Source organism: Tiliqua scincoides, chromosome 5, assembly GCF_035046505.1.
Source record: "Tiliqua scincoides isolate rTilSci1 chromosome 5, rTilSci1.hap2, whole genome shotgun sequence".
Lineage (NCBI taxonomy): Eukaryota > Metazoa > Chordata > Lepidosauria > Squamata > Scincidae > Tiliqua > Tiliqua scincoides.
The window spans coordinates 44448806-44469898 of record NC_089825.1 but is presented as its reverse complement, the minus strand read 5'-3'; the positions used below and the strand labels follow the sequence as shown (position 1 = coordinate 44469898).

Here is a 21093-nt window from a genome sequence, read left to right as displayed (position 1 = left end):
ACAATGCATCCTGGAACATGGTTCCAAAGAGATCTGCAATCCCGGAAAGACACAGAAATTTAATGGAAACTTTCCCCACCTACAAGTATTATTAATGATAATATCCTTTACAGCAAAGGATTTTTCTCCTAGACTGGCATTTTGAGATCCAAGTGATTTTACTCTATAATAGCAATAAAGAGGCAATAATGAATTTCTGAACGATCAGCTGCTGAACATCAAAACCAATTTAAAGACCTCTTAGGCAGTCATAAAATGTGCATAAAATGTGTAACTTCTCAGTTATCTTTTCTTCATGGTGTCTTCAGATCATTTTGTGCACAGCTGCCTCACATGCCTCCTTGTTACTGTTTTGACTAGAAAGCTGAAGCTGCTAGAGCTTCCTGTACAACTGTTGATGTTCAGTCCCTGATCCAAAAGTCCTGCTTGAAGTTTTTTATACTCACAGAGAGAGAGAGAGAGAGAGAGAGAGAGAGAGAGAGAGAGAGAGAGCAAACTCTTTTTAAGGCCTCCTTCCCACTAAAACAGGACAGCTGTGTGGGTACCTCAAAAACAAGAGATTTCTGAAGGGGCCTGGGGATGTCACAAAACTGGTGATGAAAATTTTTCATTGTAAAATAGAAGAAAAAAATCTTGTACCAGGGTGGAGATTGCCAGATGAACAAAAATGACCAGAGATTTGTTACCTGTCTGCTTGAGAAAAAAGGAAAAAGCTAGAGATAAATGGCTTAGAGGCAAATGATCATTTTGGGCAAACATACAACCCTGCACTGTGGCCAATCATTCTTTCAAAAGCTGCTTCCAAAGGTCAGGGGACCTCTGACATGTGTTAATGTGGCATGAAGGGCTGTGCTTTAGAAAATCCTGAGTGGAAGCACTTTCTTCTCATGGATGCTGTTCGTTGACTAATGGACTCTGTATATTAGCTGTCATTGTGGAAAGGTTGTGCCTCCCCTTACAGAAACCGTAAGCAGTAGCATAGCTAAGACGGTGCAGGGGGTAGCAGATGAACTGGGCTACAGCTGCTGGAGGGGCAACATCAGGGGCTGGGGGCAACAAATCCCATGCGCGACTTGGGGGGCAACAGTTGTCCGCTGTGATTGCTGCCTGCAGCCGAGTATAAGCCATGCATGCAGCAATGGACTACACTGCTGTCCCCCCTCCAGCAGCCTCCAGCAGCTGGGAGGGTGCAGGAAAGCCCCTCGGAGGGGGATCGGGGAAGCCCCACCTGGGCTGCCCTCACTTGGGCAGGAAGGAAAAGTGAAGGGGGTGTGGGGCAGGCCGTCTGCCCTTGGCAGAGCTGGGAAGGTGGTTGAGGCAGCGATGGAGGCAGAAGCTTAGCGGAGAAAGTTCCTGAAAGAAGAGCCAGCTCTGCATCGCCCCAAACCTTGGGGGGGGGGCTGGGGGATATCTTTCTGGGCGACCTCAGTGCTGGTGCCGCAGCCCCCCCAACCCAAGAACCAACAACAGCCCCACTGAGGCTTGTGAGCACTGAGGCGAGGGAGCTTCCTCTGCGAGGCTGCAACACCTCCACCTCCTTGCAGCAGTGGGAGGGGAGAGGAGGCATGTCGCTGCCACTGCTGCCGCCTCCTGCACAATCTTACTCAAAGCCAATCCCAGGCACGGCTACTCAGAAGTAAGTCCCCTTAGAGTCTGTGGGGCTTACTCCCAGAGAACTGTGGACAGGATGGGAGCCTGAGAGACCCATGCTAGGCATGTCTACAGTATTGGCAACCTTCAGTCTCGAAAGACTATGGTATCGCGCTCTGAAAGGTGGTTCTGGCACAGCGTCTAGTGTGGCTGAAAAGGCCAATCCGGGAGTGACAATCCCTTCCACACCGGGAGCAAGTGCAGTCTGTCCCTGGTCTGTCTCCCTGGCTATGGGCCTTCCTTCTTTGCCTCTTAGCCTCAGACTGTTGGCCAAGTGTCTCTTCAAACTGGGAAAGGCCATGCTGCACAGCCTGCCTCCAAGCGGGCCGCTCAGAGGCCAGGGTTTCCCACTTGTTGAGGTCCATCCCTAAGGCCTTCAGATCCCTCTTGCAGATGTCCTTGTATCGCAGCTGTGGTCTACCTGTAGGGCGCTTTCCTTGCACGAGTTCTCCATAGAGGAGATCCTTTGGGATCCGGCCATCATCCATTCTCACGACATGACCAAGCCAACGCAGGCGTCTCTGTTTCAGCAGTGAATACATGCTAGGGATTCCAGCACGTTCCAGGACTGTGTTGTTTGGAACTTTGTCCTGCCAGGTGATGCCGAGGATGCGTCGGAGGCAGCGCATGTGGAAAGCGCTCAGTTTCCTCTCCTGTTGTGAGCGAAGAGTCCATGACTCGCTGCAGTACAGAAGTGTACTCAGGACGCAAGCTCTGTAGACCTGGATCTTGGTATGTTCCGTCAGCTTCTTGTTGGACCAGACTCTCTTTGTGAGTCTGGAAAACGTGGTAGCTGCTTTACCAATGCGCTTGTTTAGCTCGGTATCGAGAGAAAGAGTGTCGGAGATCGTTGAGCCAAGGTACACAAAGTCATGGACAACCTCCAGTTCATGCGCAGAGATTGTAATGCAGGGAGGTGAGTCCACATCCTGAACCATGACCTGTGTTTTCTTAAGGCTGATTGTCAGTCCAAAATCTTGGCAGGCCTTGCTAAAAACGATCCATGAGCTGCTGGAGATCTTTGGCAGAGTGGGTAGTGACAGCTGCATCGTCGGCAAAGAGGAAGTCACACAGACATTTCAGCTGGACTTTGGATTTTGCTCTCAGTCTGGAGAGGTTGAAGAGCTTTCCGTCTGATCTGGTCCGGAGATAGATGCCTTCTGTTGCAGTTCCAAAGGCCTGCTTCAGCAGGACAGCGAAGAAAATCCCAAACAAGGTTGGTGCAAGAACACAGCCCTGCTTCACTCCGCTTCGGATGTCAAAAGGGTCTGATGTGGAGCCATCGAAGACAACAGTGCCCTTCATGTCCTTGTGGAAAGAACTGATGATGCTGAGGAGCCTGAGGAGCATCATCAGATAGGCATGTCTACTCTGAAGTAAATCCCATTATAGTCAATGGGGCTTACTCCCAGAGAAGTGCGGATAGGATTGGGGCCTCAGTAGGTCAGGAGCGGTTTCCTCCCGCCTGCCTGTCCCAAGTCTTCTCCCCCCTAGCCCTACGAGCCAGCGAGCAGGTGGCGGCATTGCCCCCCCAAGGCAGCTGCAGGACTCAAGCTCTGCCTGCCAAACAAAACGGTCACCTGGTGCGGGGGGACACGCCCCAACCTCCCCTCACACGCGCACCCCTCAGACAGACAGTCTGACAGCCCCATCCTAGGGAGAAGTAAGTCCCCTTAGAGTCAATGTGCCTTACTCCCCAGGGAAGTGCGAATAGGATTGGGGCCTCAATAGGTCAGGTGTAGCTTCCTCCCACCTTCCTGGCGCCAGTCCTCGCCCCCATCAGCCACTGTGAGCCAGCAAGCAGGCTGGCTGCTTCTCCACAGCCTCCTCTCCCCCCTCCCACAAGGCAGCTGCGGGACTCGAGCTCTGCCTGCCAAACAAAACGGGTGACTGGCATGGGGGGGCATGCCTCTGACTTCCCCTCTCACACACACAGGGCTTGTCTCACCCAGGGAGGTGCTGGTGCTTGGGGAACGTGGCACATTTTTTAGTTCTCACTTTTTGAAAAGTGGGTATGAATTCAAAACCTGGAAGTGACGTCACTTCTGGGGCATCATTTTGCACTCTGCACCGGGCTACAGGATCATTTGCTAGGCCACTGATTCCATTGCCAAAAGCAATGGATACTGACATATTTTGTAGGGGCCTTCCCCTGGAGGGGCCTGGAACAGGCTTGTTCCTCCCCAGGGAGGCCTCAAATTGGCTGGAGGGAGAGGGGGTTCCAGCACCCTTGTCCTCCTCCCTAGCAGAGCTGCCAAACCTGGCCTAGGAGCAGGAGCTGTTGACCCCACAGCTCCCTGCTTCACACTGACCGCCTCTCATCCCTGGCCTCCCTGTTTTATGGAGCAAGCCTGCCCCCTTTGGCCCCTCCCCTTCATCCAGGTGGGGCAGAAAAGGCCTTTCCTGTTCCTGGCTTGTTTCCTTCTGTGTTCCTTGTTTGCCCTGCCAGCCCCCTCTGGCTGGTTGAGGTGAGCCAACCCGCTTAACCCCCTTTGGGGGCAGTGAAGCCTCCCCACCCTGGGCAGGGGGTGCCTGCTCCCAGGTAAGTCGGGGGTCAGGGCATCTGGGAGGAGCCCCGACACATTTCTTTACAGTTCACTGACTGCTTGTAGCAAATAGGTTTTCTCCTAAGACATAATTAATTGCTGTTATTAGGAAAGTTGCAGTGATGTTTACTGCCTTGCCAGAAACCATTATATGCTTGACTTGAATTTTAAAACTGCTTTCCTATATGTTTCCCACACCAGTCGTGATATTTTTAGAATTCATTTAGGACCCTTCCCCTCTTGAATAAATGGAAGATTGGAGTACATGTTATTTCTCATTCACAATGACAGGTCAATAGACACGCCCACTTGTGCTCTACTTTGGGCATAGTTTTGCTTAATCCACTGGTTCTCAAACTTTTCAGAAGAGGCCCTGGAGGTTGCTGCTTGATCCAAAAAGGGGAGTGGATATAATGGTGATTGGGCAGCAGTGCTCCCCCACCCCAAGTAGCAGCTTGTTTAACTCTTGATGAACATAGCCTAATCTGCCCTGACAGTTTTGTGAACCACCATTTCTTGAAACTGTGGGTCCCAGACCCACAGTTTGAGAACTGCTCAGTTAATCTATTGTTACTTGCACTGACCCACCAGGACAGGGTGAGCTATAAAATGTAATGGTTAAGTAAGCCCAGGCAAATAATGTATCATCTCTTGCCCTTTTCAAGATATTATTTTAAATACATGCAGTGGGGGGGCGGTATGGTTTATTTTTTTTAACATATTATTCATTGAAAATAAGTCCAGCCCATCCACCAGGCCAACAGACACTGTCACCTCAGGCAGTAGACTGACAGGGGACACCCACTTTCCTCCACTGCTCCTCCTCCTCCCAATCCATGGATTGGAAAAGGCGGGGGGAGGGGAATGGAAGTGTGGAGGAGAGAAATGGCCTAGCAGCCATTTTCAGTGGGGGCTATATGGCCCCCTGGGGATCCCTAGCACATTGGAAGGAGGCTACAGACTTGGTGTTCAATAATAAATAATACATGATTGTATGTTTATTTGTTTGTATTGTATCCTTGTTTCAATGCGGGGGGGGAGGCTGGAACTTGAGAACAGCATGTAAGAGGCCTTAGCAAAAAAAAAAAAAAGCTTGAGAATAGCTGGGCTAGAGTATCAGAAGCATCAAATAAGGGGGTTTGGGGTGCTCAGAGTTCAAATACTCCCAGGGTTTGGGGTGCTCAGCATTCTTGGTTCTCGAACCCTAGAGCCCTCAAGGACCCCTGCTCAGTAGTACTGCCACCACCCTGTTTGTGCCAGTGTCCCAGTCCAGGGACACAGAGACCCTCTAGGCTTAATTCTATCCCTTGCAGGCACTGAGCACTTTCTTTAATTAAAGCCTCAGTCCTCAAGTTCTCTGCTACTGGTTTACTTTGGTTCAGGCTCAACTCTACATGCTACTAGGCCTAAACTGTACATATTCACGACAGGAGGCAGCACCTTGCACACTGCCTCAGGCACCAGGATGTCTTGGGCTGGCCCTGAGTGCCATTAGATAACAAAGCAGAGAACACACACATAAGCAAGTGCTAGAAGATTCAAACACAATATTTATTGCATATACTGTATATAGATCCAATTCAAGATAACACTTTGAGCAACGAAATGCTGCAGTGCGAATTGGTTGTAGCATATATTTGATTGGGGAAGTTCTAAGAAATAAAAAAGGGGGTGACCAAATATCCTAGAAATCAAAGAATTCTTTCTGCTTTGAGTTTTTCTGAATTTGTGGTGTCAGTGTCAACAGGTTGGCTAGCTCCCAAATTTTGGTTAGCAATGTTTGACATCCCAGTGGAGTACTGCACTTCCAGCATCTAGCCCATGGATATTTTGCAACTAGGAATGTCTTTAGCAAGTGAATCTTGCAGGTATTTACTATGAGGTCATTCACTGAAAATAAGGAAAAGAATGAGTTTAGGCTCTTCTAAACTCACTTAGTTAATTTTAGACTTTCTGCTCACTTTTTTCAACCACATAGGACTGGGAAGGTCAGTTCATTCCCCATGATGGTCCCCTGGGAAATTTATGGAGACACTGCTATGCTTGTTGGATAGGCTATTTCATGTGAACTGGTAGACTGTTCTGTAGGGACTGTGTATGCAGTGCTCCAATATGCATAATCCATGATGGCGCTAAATAGTGCTACTGCAATCTCAGAAATAATGGAAATTACATATACAGTTGGGCTTCAGTTAGATGTCTTTCCATACAAATAGCACCTCTATCTGAGGATGTCTATGCACACTTGCAGGGATTACCATATTTCTGACTATTCACAGCCTTGACCTTGCAGTACTCATCATTAATAGCCAAATTAATTTAGACTAGTTATCACTTTACTTAGGAGAAAATTACTGAGGAGGTGGACATTAGAAAAGGAAGTTAGCCAATAATAAAATTTTGCATACTCTGTAGGAAAATGAAATAGAGAATTCAGCAAAAATAAGGTGAAGTGGAAGAAAAAAACCAGATGAATTTTCAGCATCAGAAAGATGTACCTTTCTCTGGATTTCTCAAAACCACAAAGGGGACCATCTCAATATAATGGCTGGCTGGACAAATAACATCTGCAAACTGATTATGACCTCCTTAGTCATTAGCCAAAGAAAAACCTAAAAGACCTTCACAGTTATAGATAAGAGCAGTCTGCAATAGAAAAAACTCTTACCTTAAAAGCGGTAAGACCTTAAAAGAGTTACCTTAAAAGTCTTAAAAGGTTACCTTAAAAGCTGCCTTAAGAGTTACCTTAAAAGAGTTAGAGCCCAATCCTGCAGCAAGGCTCTGTGCTACCAACCACAGTCACAAACGTGCCGTAAGGCATGTTTGCGGTGCTCACTGCCGAGTTCCTGCAGGTGCTAGCCAGCGCGGGGCAGTCACCCAGCTTCTGCGGCTTGGAGGTCTCCCGGACTGCAGAGCAGCGGAATGGCAGGTGGGGGCATGGACGGGGCAGGGAGGAGGCGTTCTGGGGAGTGGGGAGGCCGGCGGAGGTGGAGAGATGGCTGGGAGGAGGCGTGCCAGGGGGCAGGCGGGAGGAGGATCTGTGGAGCTGTGTTCTGCAGGATCCAGGTAGCTCATGGAGGGCTACGCACCCTACACAAGCGCCTTTTCCTTACCGCTGACCTTTTGGTCTGCGGTAAAGTGAGTAGCCCCATTGCAGGGCTGCTTACCTTACTCCGGGGAAGGGGACAAACGTTCCCTTCTCCCGAGGAGCCTCCCACAGTAGGACGGGAGGCGCAGGATTCGGCGGCAGCCCTCCTTGGTGCCGCTGAGCCTGGGCGCTCCTGGCAGCTCAGGACTGGGCTGCTAAACTCTTACCTTAAAAGCAGAGCTCTATTATCACAAGTAACAAATTATTGAGAGCCAGTGTTGTATAGTGATGAAAATGTTGGATTGTGACTGAGGCAGAGCCAGGTTCAAATCTTAGTCAGCCATGAAGCTCAATGACTTTATGAAGAAACATGAAAAATGTATTTTATAATCTTATGAGACATTCTATTAATTGAACCTTTAAACTTTCAGCAATCATAGTCTTTATGGGTCTTTCTTCATATTTGAATAAATAAGTACAAATCACTTCAAATGCTTATAATGTAGTTTCAGAAGCTGTTTACTTGCTTTCACCTTTTTCTGACCATCCTAGAAATAAGTAGAAATATTTAGTTTCTGACTAATATGCAAATTTATGACAAATTAGCATATTAGTTTGGTACCTGCTGTATTTAATGATATAAATAATTGATGGCGAGAATTATAGCCACCATTCTAACTGAAGAAATAATGAGATAGTCTCATTTTTGCAAAAGTTGTGATTTGTTTCTTGCTCTTCAGATTAAAATATGAATGATGACACAGTGGAATAACCAATGAAAAGTTGCTTCTTTTCTCCAGCCTGCCTATACCACTTGTATATTATTGGGCAAAGTTTTCTATAGTGCTGTACATGGGGTTGCCTTTAAAAATGGCTTATAAGCTTCTGCTGGGCCAGAACACCACTTCCAGATTCCTGGTGGGGGAAATTAGATGGGAGCATGCAACACTTATTTTGCACCATCTGTGCTTGTTACCAGCTTTCATCCAGTCCTAATTCAGGGCCCAGTCCTATCTGACTTTCCAGCACTGATAAAGCTGTGCCAACAGGGTGGGGCCATGCCATTCCATCCTGCAGTGAGGGGCAGTCACAGAGGGCCCCCTAAAGGTAAGGGAACATTTGTTCCCTTACTTCAGGATTGCGTTGCAGCTGGATCAGCACTGAAGAATTGAATAGGATAGGCCCTCTGAGTGCTAATTTTGGTTTTTTAAAGCCCTTAATGATCTGGGACCAAGTTACCTGAAAGACCACAATCTCCCCTATCCACCTGTCTGACCACAGAGAGCTGCAGTGGTGGCCCTATAATTTGATCCACCATTGACAAAGATATGATTGGTGGGCAAAGAGACAAGGTCTTGTTGGTGGTTGCCTCACTGTTGTGGAAGTCTCTTTTCAGCACCCACAACTAGTTTTAAAGAAGAAGTTAATGTTGTTTTTATTTGGCAAGACCTTCCTGGCTCTTTAACTTGCACAGTTCATATTGATTTTAATGCTGCTGTTTTAATGTTGGTAGTAATTTATGATTGTTCTTGTCAGTGTTCTGTAAACTGCTGCGACCTCTCAGAAGAGCAATCTAAAAATTGAGCAAATAAATAGAACAAAGCACAGTATTGGATGGATCTGATGATTGGGATACAATTAAATTTTCAGTCTCAAGGAAGAATCTATGGGAACCTTAAGGAAGAAAATTTCTTTGAACCTAAGGAAGTAGAAACATATAACAGTGCCGACCTATGCTGCTAGTAGAGTGAATGGTAAAGGAAGTAAAACGGCAAGTAGCTGGAGAAAAGCTGAATTTTGCAAAAATTAACTTTGACCATTGTGGACTATGAAACACTAGAGGATGGTGCAATTCATTCACACTTCCTCTTCTGCTCTATTCCTCTTTCTTTTGGCATCCAGGAATGGGGGTGTTGGCTGTGGTGGGCATCAGGCATCCCCAGCAATTTGCTATCTAAGGTGATCCCCCACAGTCAGACTAATGGATGGACAAGTTCTACCTGGCACAGGAAATAGTAGTCAACTTTTAATTTGCTTTGGCTGTTTGCAGATTCAAAGGGCAGTCATTACCCTCTTCCAGCTAGTATGCTGTTTCATTTTTCCATCAGTACAGCTTCTTTGATCGTTACTTTACACTTATTATTCAGTCACTCTGATTGAACTGCTTTGTTCCAAACAAGCTCAGCTGTAGAAACTGCCTACATCCTTCGATAACTGAAGTGAATGTTTCTCATTATTGTCCGTTTCCCTGCTTGGTATGCCGGCAGCAGGAGGAAATGGCTGTTGTTTGGTTATGTCATTCAAGCATCTCATTAAAAAGTATGAGAAATCTGTGTAATGGTAATCCCGGTTGCATTCCACAGGTAATTGCTTCCAGCATCAAGGGGGGGGGGGGAGAATTGATAACTCAGGGCCCAATCCTATCCAACTTTCCAGCACTGGTGCAACTGCAATGGAGCTTCGAGGTAAGGGAACAAATGTTCCCATACCTTGAGGAGGCCTCTGTGACTACCTCCACACCACCAGATGCAGTATACGCCTCATTGGCATGGCTGCACCGGAAAATTGGATAGAATTGGGCCCTCAGCTGCTATATTCCTGCTATTGAAATTCAGGATGCCTGATCTCTCCCACCATAATTGAACTTAAGACATAACTTGCAATAAAAATAATCTTGGCTTTTAAAAAATAAGTAAAACCATAACTTTTGGATAATGTCTTCGCCCTGTCAGGTGTGGCAGTGTTTATGCGCCTCCATTTTGTATTAGCTTTGCAATGATACCGGTCTGATTTTCTAGGTTGCCTGTGTGGAGACAGTGTATGGAGGGGAAAGCAGTATTTGTAGCATTTATATGCTACCCTTCTTTCAAGGAGCTCAGGATGGCACATATTCTTTCCCCCTTTTATCCTTACAACCCTATGAGGCAGAGTAGGCTGAAAGATGGTGGCTGGTCCCAGGAAGTTTCCCAGGAAGTTTCATGCTACTAGTCTGAAACTCTAATTGTAGACGGTGGTGCGTAGGTGCAACCATCACAGAGGCTTCTAAGCATCACCATTAACAATAATATCCACATTTCCATGCTTAGCGGCATGTGTAAAAGAGGGGCTCAGATGTACCACTGCCCCTTCCATATTTACAGAAAGAGGAGCTAGATTGTGAACGCAGCATGAGCACGCATGTCCACAATTGGGTAAGGTTGGTTGGGCAGCAAATGTGTCATCTGAAACACCAGAAGATTTCCAGATGTGTGTAGGGGGAGCATTAATCAAACCAGAAGGAACCTGGTTCAAATTTGGGCAAGTTTAAGACCAAATCTGTGGTAAAACCCAGAGTTTACTCTATGCAAGTAGTATTATGTCTTGTTGAGGGAAGTGCTTGCCCTTCTGCAGAACTTTTTTTTTTTTTTTTACTAACTTGGGCATACAGAAAACAGCACTTTGGATGTGAACATGCATTTCAGTCCAAAAAAAGAACACTTTATAGTTTTGGTTCAGGGCCACACAACATATTAGCCTGAAGTCTGACACTGTAATCCTCAAGCATCATATGAAAGCAAATACCAAGAATTTCATTGGACTGCAGCCATCATTTGAGCAGCAAACAGAGAAAAAGTTAACTCTCAGTCTTCTGGAGTAAGGCATAAACAAACAGCAATATACTGTTCATAATTATGCTACTCTCAATGAAGGTGAATTTGAGGGGAGGAAAAGCATATGATTTTTCTTTGATGCTATTAAAAAAACCAGAGGTTTTATGTAAATACAATTCTCAGTTTAAGCACAAACTCAAAACAGATAAAATAAATTATCTGCTCATTAATTGGGATATGCCGAAACCAAAGGATTTTCAAGGTCAATTTTGATGACAATTTGTTCTTTTTTGCCGTGCTGTCAAAATTAGAGCAATAAACACAGTTTTTGCACTGTAATACAGTACAGAATAATTTAAGAAATGAATTGGTGGCATCAAACCTTTACTACTTATAAAGGGAAGCACTGCAAAGCTTTGATTTCAACATTTCAAATGTTCTTACTTGTTTTCAATATAGAACTAACAAATTGTTCCACCCCAGGCCTTGGACGGCAGCATCCCAACCTGATCCTTGCCAATACTGCACAGTTTAGGCCACTTAGGCTGGATCCCTGCGGATACCAAGGCCCTACCTGTACAGTGCAAATGAGGCAAGAAAGAGATGAGGGCCAGAAGCAGTTGCACTTCCTGGAAAATCACTCAGGAAGAAGAAGACTTGTACCTCCTCACTCAAACTAAGCTACTAAGAATGAACTACCAGGAACTCACCAGGATGAGGTCTCTTGTTATCTGGTGTGCTCCCTGGGGCATTTGGTGGGCCGCTGTGAGATACAGGAAACTGGACTAGATGGGCCTATGGCCTGATCCAGTGGGGCTGTTCTTATGCTCTTATGTTCTAACACAGGGAGTTTTGAGAAGTCATAGTGTAGATGCATCAATGGCTGCTGCTGTCTCAGCAAACACATGCTTGTTCAAAGATGTTCACTGCTTTGAGCTATGGAAAAGCAGGAGAAAATTCTTTAAATAAATGTAACCTTGTGATGGTTTACACGTTCTGCTGTCCTGTACCATGAAGCATCAGACTGGAGCTAATAGAGCCTCTGAGGGCGCAATCCTAACCCACTTTCCAGCACTGGTATAAGGCAATGCAGCTCTGAGGTAAGGGAACAAACATTCCCTTACTTTGAGGAGGCCTCCGTGACTGCCACCCGACTATAGGATGCAGCAAATGTCACATTGGCACCGCTATGCCAGCATTGGAAAGTCAGTTAGGATTTGGGCCTGAAGTACTGGACTCCTGTACCTTGCTCCTGCTGACCCTTATATTTGTGCTTTTGGTTACACAGACTCCAAGATGAAGGAGTTATGACTTGTGTGGATACTGTGGTATGAAAACTATGTGTATCAAAGAAGCTGAGGGAAGATGGGAGTTTGTCCAATTGTGTAGATCAGGCCAAATGCAAAAAAAAATTGATCAAGCTTCATAAAAAGGACCAAACTTCTGGGAATTCAGCATCTTGTATGAACCTGAAAGCACAACGTTTCCCAGAACAAGCACCACTTTTCAAAAATCCAGACCATTTCACGTAAGGTTACATTTCGCACACAGTTGCCCACATAGGCTGTTGCTTGAATCCCACATACACTTCTTCACATGTGACAAACACATCCACTTCCTGTGGCAGAAAGTTACTACCATTCCAAATACTCTGCAACATGGAAATATGACAAAAATGTTATATATACTCATCATAAGCGATCCATAACATTTACCTGATGACAAGTGGCCTTCAGCTGAACATTAAAATACTCATTACTTTTCATTTGAGCGTAAAGATTTACAAAGATTTTCATGACTTAAAGATTTAAAGTGCAAATGGAAATGAATGAAAACAAAAACGTTTAAACATAGACGTTTACATGGCCAGACATTTTTCAGACCCTTAATAAATTGAAAATGTTCAATTACCATACACAGACTCTCAAGTTAAACGCTAGCAAAACACAGTGTTGCATTTGTCCCACCAAAGCCAAAAGAATTAGTGAGAGCAATACGGCGTTTGTCACTTCGCCATTCTTGGGGGACAAGTGGAACGTAGTTGAGGTCAAATGGTGGTTCTGTTCGATCCAGATTTAGAGTAGGTGGTAAGATCCCATGGTAACAAGCCAAAGCTGTGAAAGCTGCCTCTATAGCTCCTGCGGCACCCAAGAGATGACCTGTTGCTCCCTTGGTTGACGAAACTGCAAGAGAATACGCATGCTCTCTAAAGAGTCCCTTAATAGCTTGGTTCTCTGCAGCATCTCCTAGTGGTGTAGAGGTGGCATGAGCATTGATGTATGTTACTTCTTCAGGGAAAATCCTAGCATCTTTAATTGCTGCAGACATGCATCTAAAAAGGAAAAAAAAATAAAGGAGATTATGTTCTTCTTTCATAAAGGGGAAGGTGTATGACTTATCTCCATATATTGACCCAGTTTTGCCCCTGGAAACACAATACTGCTGTAGCTGGGAGTGCTTTTTCCCAGCTTCAACTGGTATACCAGCTGTAGCCCTTTCTGAAGAAAGTATACCTAGTCACAGTAACCCACTGCTTAATCACATTTCCCTTGGATTATAGTAACATGAGCTACAGAGGCTGCCCTTGAAGACTGTTTGGGAGTTTCAACTTGTATGGAATGCAGTGGCCAGGATGTTCCCAGGCACCTGTTAATGTGGATATATTACACTAGTGATTGCTGAGCTGTTTGGCTTTCAGTGTGCCTCGGCACAATTCAAAGTACTACTTATGATCTACAAGGCCTTACATCGTTTGGGTCCTGGGTACCTGAAAGATGACCTCCTCCTACAATCAATCTGCTGGTAAACCACAGCCAACATCAGAGGCTTGGTTTCACACTCCCTACATAACTGAGGCTCGATTGGCAGTTAACACAGAACAGGATATTTCTGGTGAAAGTCCCTCCTCTAACTCTTAAATTCCCTCACCCAGGAAGCCTGACTGGACCCCAACACTTCCAATTTTCAAGAAGGTAATAAAAATATTTCTGCTCCATCAGGTCTTGTGTCAATTTGTTTTCACCAACTGTCCTTCTTGCTTGTGTGCTGCTGTCTTTTAGTAGTTTTTTTAATGGACTGATTATTTTTACTAATATATTTGGGTTGGTTTCCATATTTGTGACCAGGGATGTGAGCTGCCTTGGTGGTCCTTGATGGAACCAAAAGACAGTGTATAAACGTTTTAAATAAGTTTATTTAAAAGTACTATGAATATTATTATCATGAGTGTGTACCCCGGCAGGCAGGTGGCAGTACCCAGAGAGGAGGACTTGATACTTAAAGATGACATGAGTTGCAAAACACTCAGTTTTCATGACTCATAAAGGACTAGAGTCATGCACGACACTGACTCGGGTACTGACTCATGACAGTGACTCGGAAATGAGTCATGACTTGTATAGAATCAAGCCCTGATTCTCTTAGTGTGCGTGTGTGCTTGCTTGTCCGTCCCCCCCTTGTGAGCAATCTGGAAGCTGTTGTCCAGACTGATGGCTTGTCCATCCTGTTGTCCGTCCTGAAAACAGGACGTCCTGTTGCACCGTCCTGCAGTCCATCCTGACTGTTGTCCGTTCTGAAAACTGACCACCTGAAGCCTAACTTTTGCTGAACCTGGCAGAAAATAGAAAAGTGCGCAATCCTAACCCCTTATGTCAGTGCTTTCCAGCACTGGCATAGGGGTGCCAATGGGACATGTAATGCATCCTGCAGTTGGGTGTCAGTCACAGAGACCTCCTCAAAGTAAGGAAATGTTTGTTCCCTTACCTCAGAGCTGCATTGCCCTTATATCAGTGCTGGAAAGCACTGTGCTGAAAAGCACTGACATAAGGGGTTAGGATTGTGCCCTAAGTCTTCATTATGCTTTTATTTTGCATAATGTGTGCAACTTTACAAGATGCAAATTAGTAAGAACCAAGGGCTTGGGCTAGGACTTGAAGGTACAAATAAAAGCATGCCTCTTACAGGTTAGTCCTATTAATATAAATGTTCCATCTAATCTATTGCCAGGCTTATCTTGAAGCAGAAAATTTAATCCTAATGAATGGAACATTAATTATCTTGAATCTTCTGCAGTCCTACTTGCCATCTTTAAATGGAAAGAGTACTTTCACATACATCCGTAGCAACCATGTATCTTTCAAATTGAACAGGAACATCTAATGAATGCAGGTAAAAACTGTTCTTCTAATAGGTAAATGGAATTGCCATTAAAAACAGGGAAGGGAGATTTATGGAACTTTTTATGCACAATTAGTAATCATTCCCATATCACTTTACACACAAAGTTCTCTGCAATTCTTGTCTCATTTATCATAACAGCCTTCTGGGCAAGATAGGATGAGCTACTGCGTGATTGGTCCATGATAATTCCTGAGAGCTGAGCAGACATTTGAAGCTGGGTCATTATTTAGTTTTACTTTAACAATAATCATATAGCACTTGTCCAAAAATAAGGAAGTGCGCAAGATGATTTATATGACAAAAGGAATGAGAAGATGGTCCCCTGTCCTGAAAAGGGCCACAATCTAAAAAGAAACACAAGAACAAAACTTGCAGCAGCCACTGGGAAAATATGGTATGCTAGGATGGACAGGGACAGTCCTTGTCCTCCTGCTAAAAACAAGAGAACTATCACTTAAAAGTTGCCCCTTTACCCATTTGGAGGGGTTCATTAGAGGGCATTTCTTCCAACCCATGTTTCAGTCTAACAAGATTTCCAAATTAGAGCAAAATACAAAACCCATCACAATATAAATTATTGAAATTCACAAAAGAAAACAGATGTTATTGATATCCGATATGAGCAAACCTTAGGAATGCTCACATAATAAACTCAGTACAACCATTGGTAGTCTACAGTGAGTAGGTATACATATGTTTCATTCAATGCAAGTACGATCTGTGAACAGGGTACATAAATGGCTGATCTACATAAATGAACCCAGGTATAATCACTCCTGTAGAAGTATGGACCTTGTGGCACAGTATAACATGTGAACAACCCTCTTTTAGCGCTGGTTCGACTCTACTGAAATCTGAGGGGGAAAACCATCCAAAACATGCATCCTCCACACCAAACCCAGCAACTGAATCACCTTTATCCAGTAGTTCCCAAACTGTGTGCTGTGATGCCTTGGGGCACCATGGCAAATTCACCGGGGCACAGCTGGACCAGTTCCCTGGTGACCAATTCTTCCAACTCTCATGAGTACCATCATCTTGGATTATGTGTGATCTCATGAGATCCAATATGGCGGTGCCTGGGAGAGGTGGAAGAAGAGGGCACTATGACTATGGTAAGTTTGAGAACCGCTGCCATTATTTAATTTTTTAAAAGATTTATATACTTTTCAAAGATGCAAAAATATCCAAAGCAAGTGACAAAATTCAACCTAAAATAACAATAAAACAATTCAATAAACAGAGACGTGGGGCTGTAGCTCAGTGATGGAGCACATGCTTTGTTTGTAGAAGGTCCTAGGTTCAGCTGTTAAGTATCTCCAGGTAGGATTGTGAAAGGCTCACATCTGAAAGCCTGCAGACCCGCTATCAGCCACTGCAGACCATATAAGTAGATAGCCTTAACAGTCTGGGTCACCAGAAAGCAGCTTCCTATATATGTTTATCATTAACAGTGGAAAACCATATCAAACCAGAAAAAGTAGGCAATAAAAACATCACTCGCCCTTAAAAGTCATGGGGACTAAAAAGGAAATCAATGATTCCTGCTGAACCTGTTCATGGGGCATTCCACAATTAGGGTACCACCACTAAAAGGGCCTTCTTCCCTTTGAAGATGAGAGCATGCACAGAGAAGCTTCAATACAGACCTTAAAGTGGTTGATAAAACAGCCTGTCACAGAATCCAGACTAACCTCTAGTTTCCAAATTGTGCTGGAGACTTCAAAAATTAAAGAAAACATTAGGAAATCATAATTATAGTTTAACTACCAACACATCAAATAATGCTCTAAACATTAATACATCATCATTTTTACCTAAAAGCACCATCCCCATCTGGACTAGGTGCTGTTATATGGGAAGCATCACTGGAGAGTCCATAGCCTAAGATTTCTGCATACAATTTAGCTCCTCTTCGTACAGCACATTCATATTCTTCCAAAACCAAAACTGCAGCACCTTCTCCCATGACAAATCCATCTCTCTGGGAATGGAATGGCCGGCAAGCCAGCTTGGGACTCGAGTTAAAGCTCGTACTCAAAGCCCGAGCTCTAGCAAACCCAGCTAGAGACAATGGGCTAATGCAAGCCTCCGTTCCACCAGCCAGCATCATATCAGCATCACCGTAGGCTACAAATCGAAAGGCGTCTCCAACAGCATGTGCTCCAGTAGTGCAAGCGGTTGATACTGCATGGTTAGGTCCTTTCAGCTGGTATTTAATACTAATATGACCTGCTGCCATATTGACTAAGATCTTCGGGACAAAGAATGGGCTGACTTTGTTGTAACCTTTCGTTTTGAATATCAAAGCTGTCTCAGAAATATCTTCCAGTGGAACCATTCCCATTCCTATTGCTACGCCAGCATTTAAGTGATCCTGTTCAGATAGTGGTCTCCAGCCAGAGTCTTTTAATGCTAAATCAGCAGCACCTATGGCCATAACGGTTGCAGAAGACATGGCTTTACTCTCTGATTTCGACACATAGCTTTCTCCATCAAACTGGCCTTCACAAACCCCCTTTGGCACACAAGCAGCCACCTTGCAGGGAATAGTAGAATATTCTTCCCCTTTGAGGGAAACAATCCCACAGTCTCCTCGAAGAAGGTTGTTCCATACCAATTCCATTCCAACACCCAGAGGAGATACTAATCCTATACCTGTGATGACCACTCTCCTTCGGCCATGAGCTACTACACCAGTGCTCATATGCTTGATAATGCTTCTCAAACACTGAGGTCCACAGAAACTGAAACATGTCATTTTTAATGCATCTCTTGAACGCTGGAAAAGCATGACTGCAGGCATCTGAAACATGTTCCTGTAACATACAAATATATTACTTATAAGCTTTCACACTTGCGCATGGCTCAATATAAATACATAAGGAAGAGTCTGTACCTAAAAGGCCTGAATGCGTCAAAGAAAAATCCCTGTTTTTGACACCAACATAACTTTTTTTTAAAAAAATACACACAGGCATCCGCCGAGTGACCTGGAATTTTTCAACCCTTGAGAAAAGATCAGTAAAATAGTGGGTCCACCATATCCACAGGCTCTGCAGCCACAGATTCAACCAACTGCAGAGCAAAAATATTCAGAAAAAAAAAAATTCCCTGCTTCCTCCTTCCTGGCCGCCAGTGCTGCCCTATGAAGTGCACCACACTTCATTCTCTGCTTCTTACAGTACCTCACCTAGTGGCTCCTTCCAGCCCAGAGACCCTTCAACATGGGAGCAGCCAACCAGCCCACCATCAGGAAAGCAGCTTCTGGGTATTAAAGCCAGCAATCTGCAAATACTATGCAATTTTACAGAGACTTGAGCATCCACATTTTTTGGTATTTGCCCTGAGTCCCAGAACCAAACCCCCGCAAACACAGAGGGCTCACTGCAATAGCTATCTTAAAATATCCAAAACTAACAGCCCATTCCTATGCAAGTTTACTCAGAAGTAAGTCCTAAGTAGTAAGGCTGTAATCCTATAAACACATTCCTGGGAGTAAGTCCTATAGAACACAGTGGAACTTAATTCTGAGTAGACATGCATTGGATTGTGCCCCAAAGTAAGTACCACCATACTCAATGGGTTGGTTACACCCAGGAAAATGTACATAGGATTGTAGCCTAAAATGTTCATTTGTCAGAATCGAAATGGGGCCTAATAAGGCGAAAAGCAAATGATCATATACATTCAAATAAAAAATGTGGTTCTTCCTTTATAATTCACATCTATGTTCCAACAAAGAAACCCTATTGCAATTTGTTACCAGAGGTGAAGAACCTTACATAGTCTGAAGTCTACACTGCTAATAATTTCCAACATGTAAATAAGTATACATTTGGAACTTAGGCCACAGTCAAATTGTGAAGGGGTCAATACACGAGATTTGCGTTGCCCACACTATCCATCAGGAGTCCAGTAGCTTCCAGCTCTCAAGTTTTAGAGAAAAGCCATTCCACAAGCACTTTATGTTCCCAGGAAACTCTCTGGTTCACATGGCTTGTGAAGATTGGACTCATAAAGTTGGAAAGCAAGCTGGAAATCAAGTATAGGGGCTATGTAGGATTCATAGAGGAACTGAACTTAAATGGATCACATGGTGACCAATAGTTTGGATGGCTACCAAAGGAAATTGGACAAATTTATGGCCTATCCATGGCTAGTAGTCATAATGGTCATGCACCATCTCCATGTTCAGTAGAATAACTGGTAACTGCTAACTGGGTAAGAACCCAATCCTGCGGTCCGTGGCACAGCTCCGTGCCGCAGACCACAGTTGCGGGGCTCACCGCCAGTGCTAGCCCAGCGCTGGGCTGCAGAACAGGAGGTGGGGGCGTGGACGGGGGCGTGAAGGAGGCATTCTGGGGAGGGGGGAGGCCAGCCTGGGTGGGCGGAAGGCGTGCCAGGGGGCGGGCGGGAGACATTGATGGAAAGATTTTCAGATTCTTTTCACTGACACAATGCTAAACAGTCACAGACTTTATGACAAGGGTTCCAAGGCTGTATTTACAGCTATTTACACACAAGTCAATCTAATTTCAGTTTGGATACAAATGTTTACCCTTTGCTTCCCATCTTGTCTCTCAAAGAATCACACCCAGAAAATCATATTAATAACGTGAAACAAACAAGTTACCCATATGACACTGTATGTCACTTCCACCTCCTTATTTGGCATATTATGACACTGTTTGGTGCATGGTTCTAGCTTTAACTAGGAGGTCATTTTGCCCTGAAATCAAATGTTCTTGGCCCACAACTTTGGTTACACAAGCTCCTGGAATTCTCCCTTTGGGAAAGTTATAATCTACATGTTCTCTTTGTTCAGGTCACTTTAACATAATGACTTCTCCTATCCTGTTTTTGAGGGAAACAGAGCAGGGCAGGGCAGTCATTCTCTTGGCTCCTATTTCAGTTATTTTTCTCAGACGAGAAGATAGGTTAACCCTCTAAAATCTCTATCAACATGTCGGGGGGGGGAGGGAGGGAGGCGGATCTGCAGAGCTGTGCTCTGCAGGATCCAGGGCGCTCGTGCAGGGCTGTACACCCTACACGAGTGCCTTTACTTTAGTGCCAACCTTTTGGTAGGCGCTAAAGAGAATAGCCCCATTGCAGGGCTGCTTCCCTTACTCGGGGGAAGGGGACGAATGTCCCTTTCTCCCAAGGTGCCTCCTGTGGTAGCGCAGGAAGCGCAGGATTCGACGGGAGCCCTCCTTGGAGCAGGCGAGTCTGGGCGCTGCGGGCAGCTCAGGACTGGACTGCCTGAAGCACATTTTCAAGTGTGTGCTCCTCTTTTATTTAGCAAGGGGAGAGTAACTGGTCCTCCTCACCCCTCTAGTGGCTGTCTGCTGGTGTTCTTTTGCATCTTTTTAGATTGTGAGCCCTTTTGGGACAAGGAGCCATTCATTATTTGATTTTTCTCTGTAAACCTCTGTAAAATCTCTGAAATAATCGAACAGGTCTTTCTCTTCTGCTTGTGAGCTTCCCAAAGTCAGGTGTTTGAAACAAGATGCTGGACTTGGTGAGTTTATAGTCTGATCCAGTAGGACTTTTCTTATGCTGGATATTCCTCATGTCTGCTATAATTGTTATAATGTATTTTGTAGGATATATCATGATGTAATCAGTACAGCACTAGATTACATTGATACAATAACCTGCTAAATGACAATCAATTTTATTGACCTTAATGACTTGTGACTCAGCATGAAGTTTGAGCAAATTGGTTCATACGTCTTTCTAATTTCTTTCTTTCCCTTTTTCTGGCAGAGACCCAAAATTACTTTAACACTTACTAAGGGATTGGCATACCCTGTGAGAGGGTTGATTTTTGTCTAAAAAATACAGAAGTCCAAAGTCCCTTCAGGCACAAGGAACTAAATGCATGTGTCTTTACTTATTTAGATAAAAAGGAACTGCAGAAGACTGCACACATGTAATGCGGGAGGACAAAATCCAGAGACAGAGGCAGGTGAAATCAACAGAAGCCTCATCTGCTTCAGTGGGGCTGTTCCTTTCCTCCTGCTTCACAAGGGACCAG

General features: G+C 44.7%; 1 protein-coding gene across 4 annotated transcripts in view; it reads right to left on the bottom strand.

Moving 5' to 3' along the window:
* Positions 1-9938: 9938 nt before the first annotated feature.
* OXSM (3-oxoacyl-ACP synthase, mitochondrial) overlaps positions 9939-21093 on the bottom strand; it is a 12529-nt gene continuing 1374 nt past the window's right edge. For 2 of the 4 annotated variants that reach the window (XM_066627954.1, XM_066627955.1), the window contains exons 2-3: positions 16871-17872; positions 9939-13206 (exon numbers count right to left, since the gene is read on the bottom strand). In XM_066627954.1, the coding sequence (XP_066484051.1) occupies positions 12804-13206; positions 16871-17868 (1401 nt within the window). In that variant the 5' untranslated portion in view covers positions 17869-17872 and the 3' untranslated portion in view covers positions 9939-12803. The remainder of the gene's footprint in view (positions 13207-16870; positions 17873-21093) is intronic. The other 2 variants (XM_066627953.1, XR_010794522.1) reach the window with 2 other exon arrangements.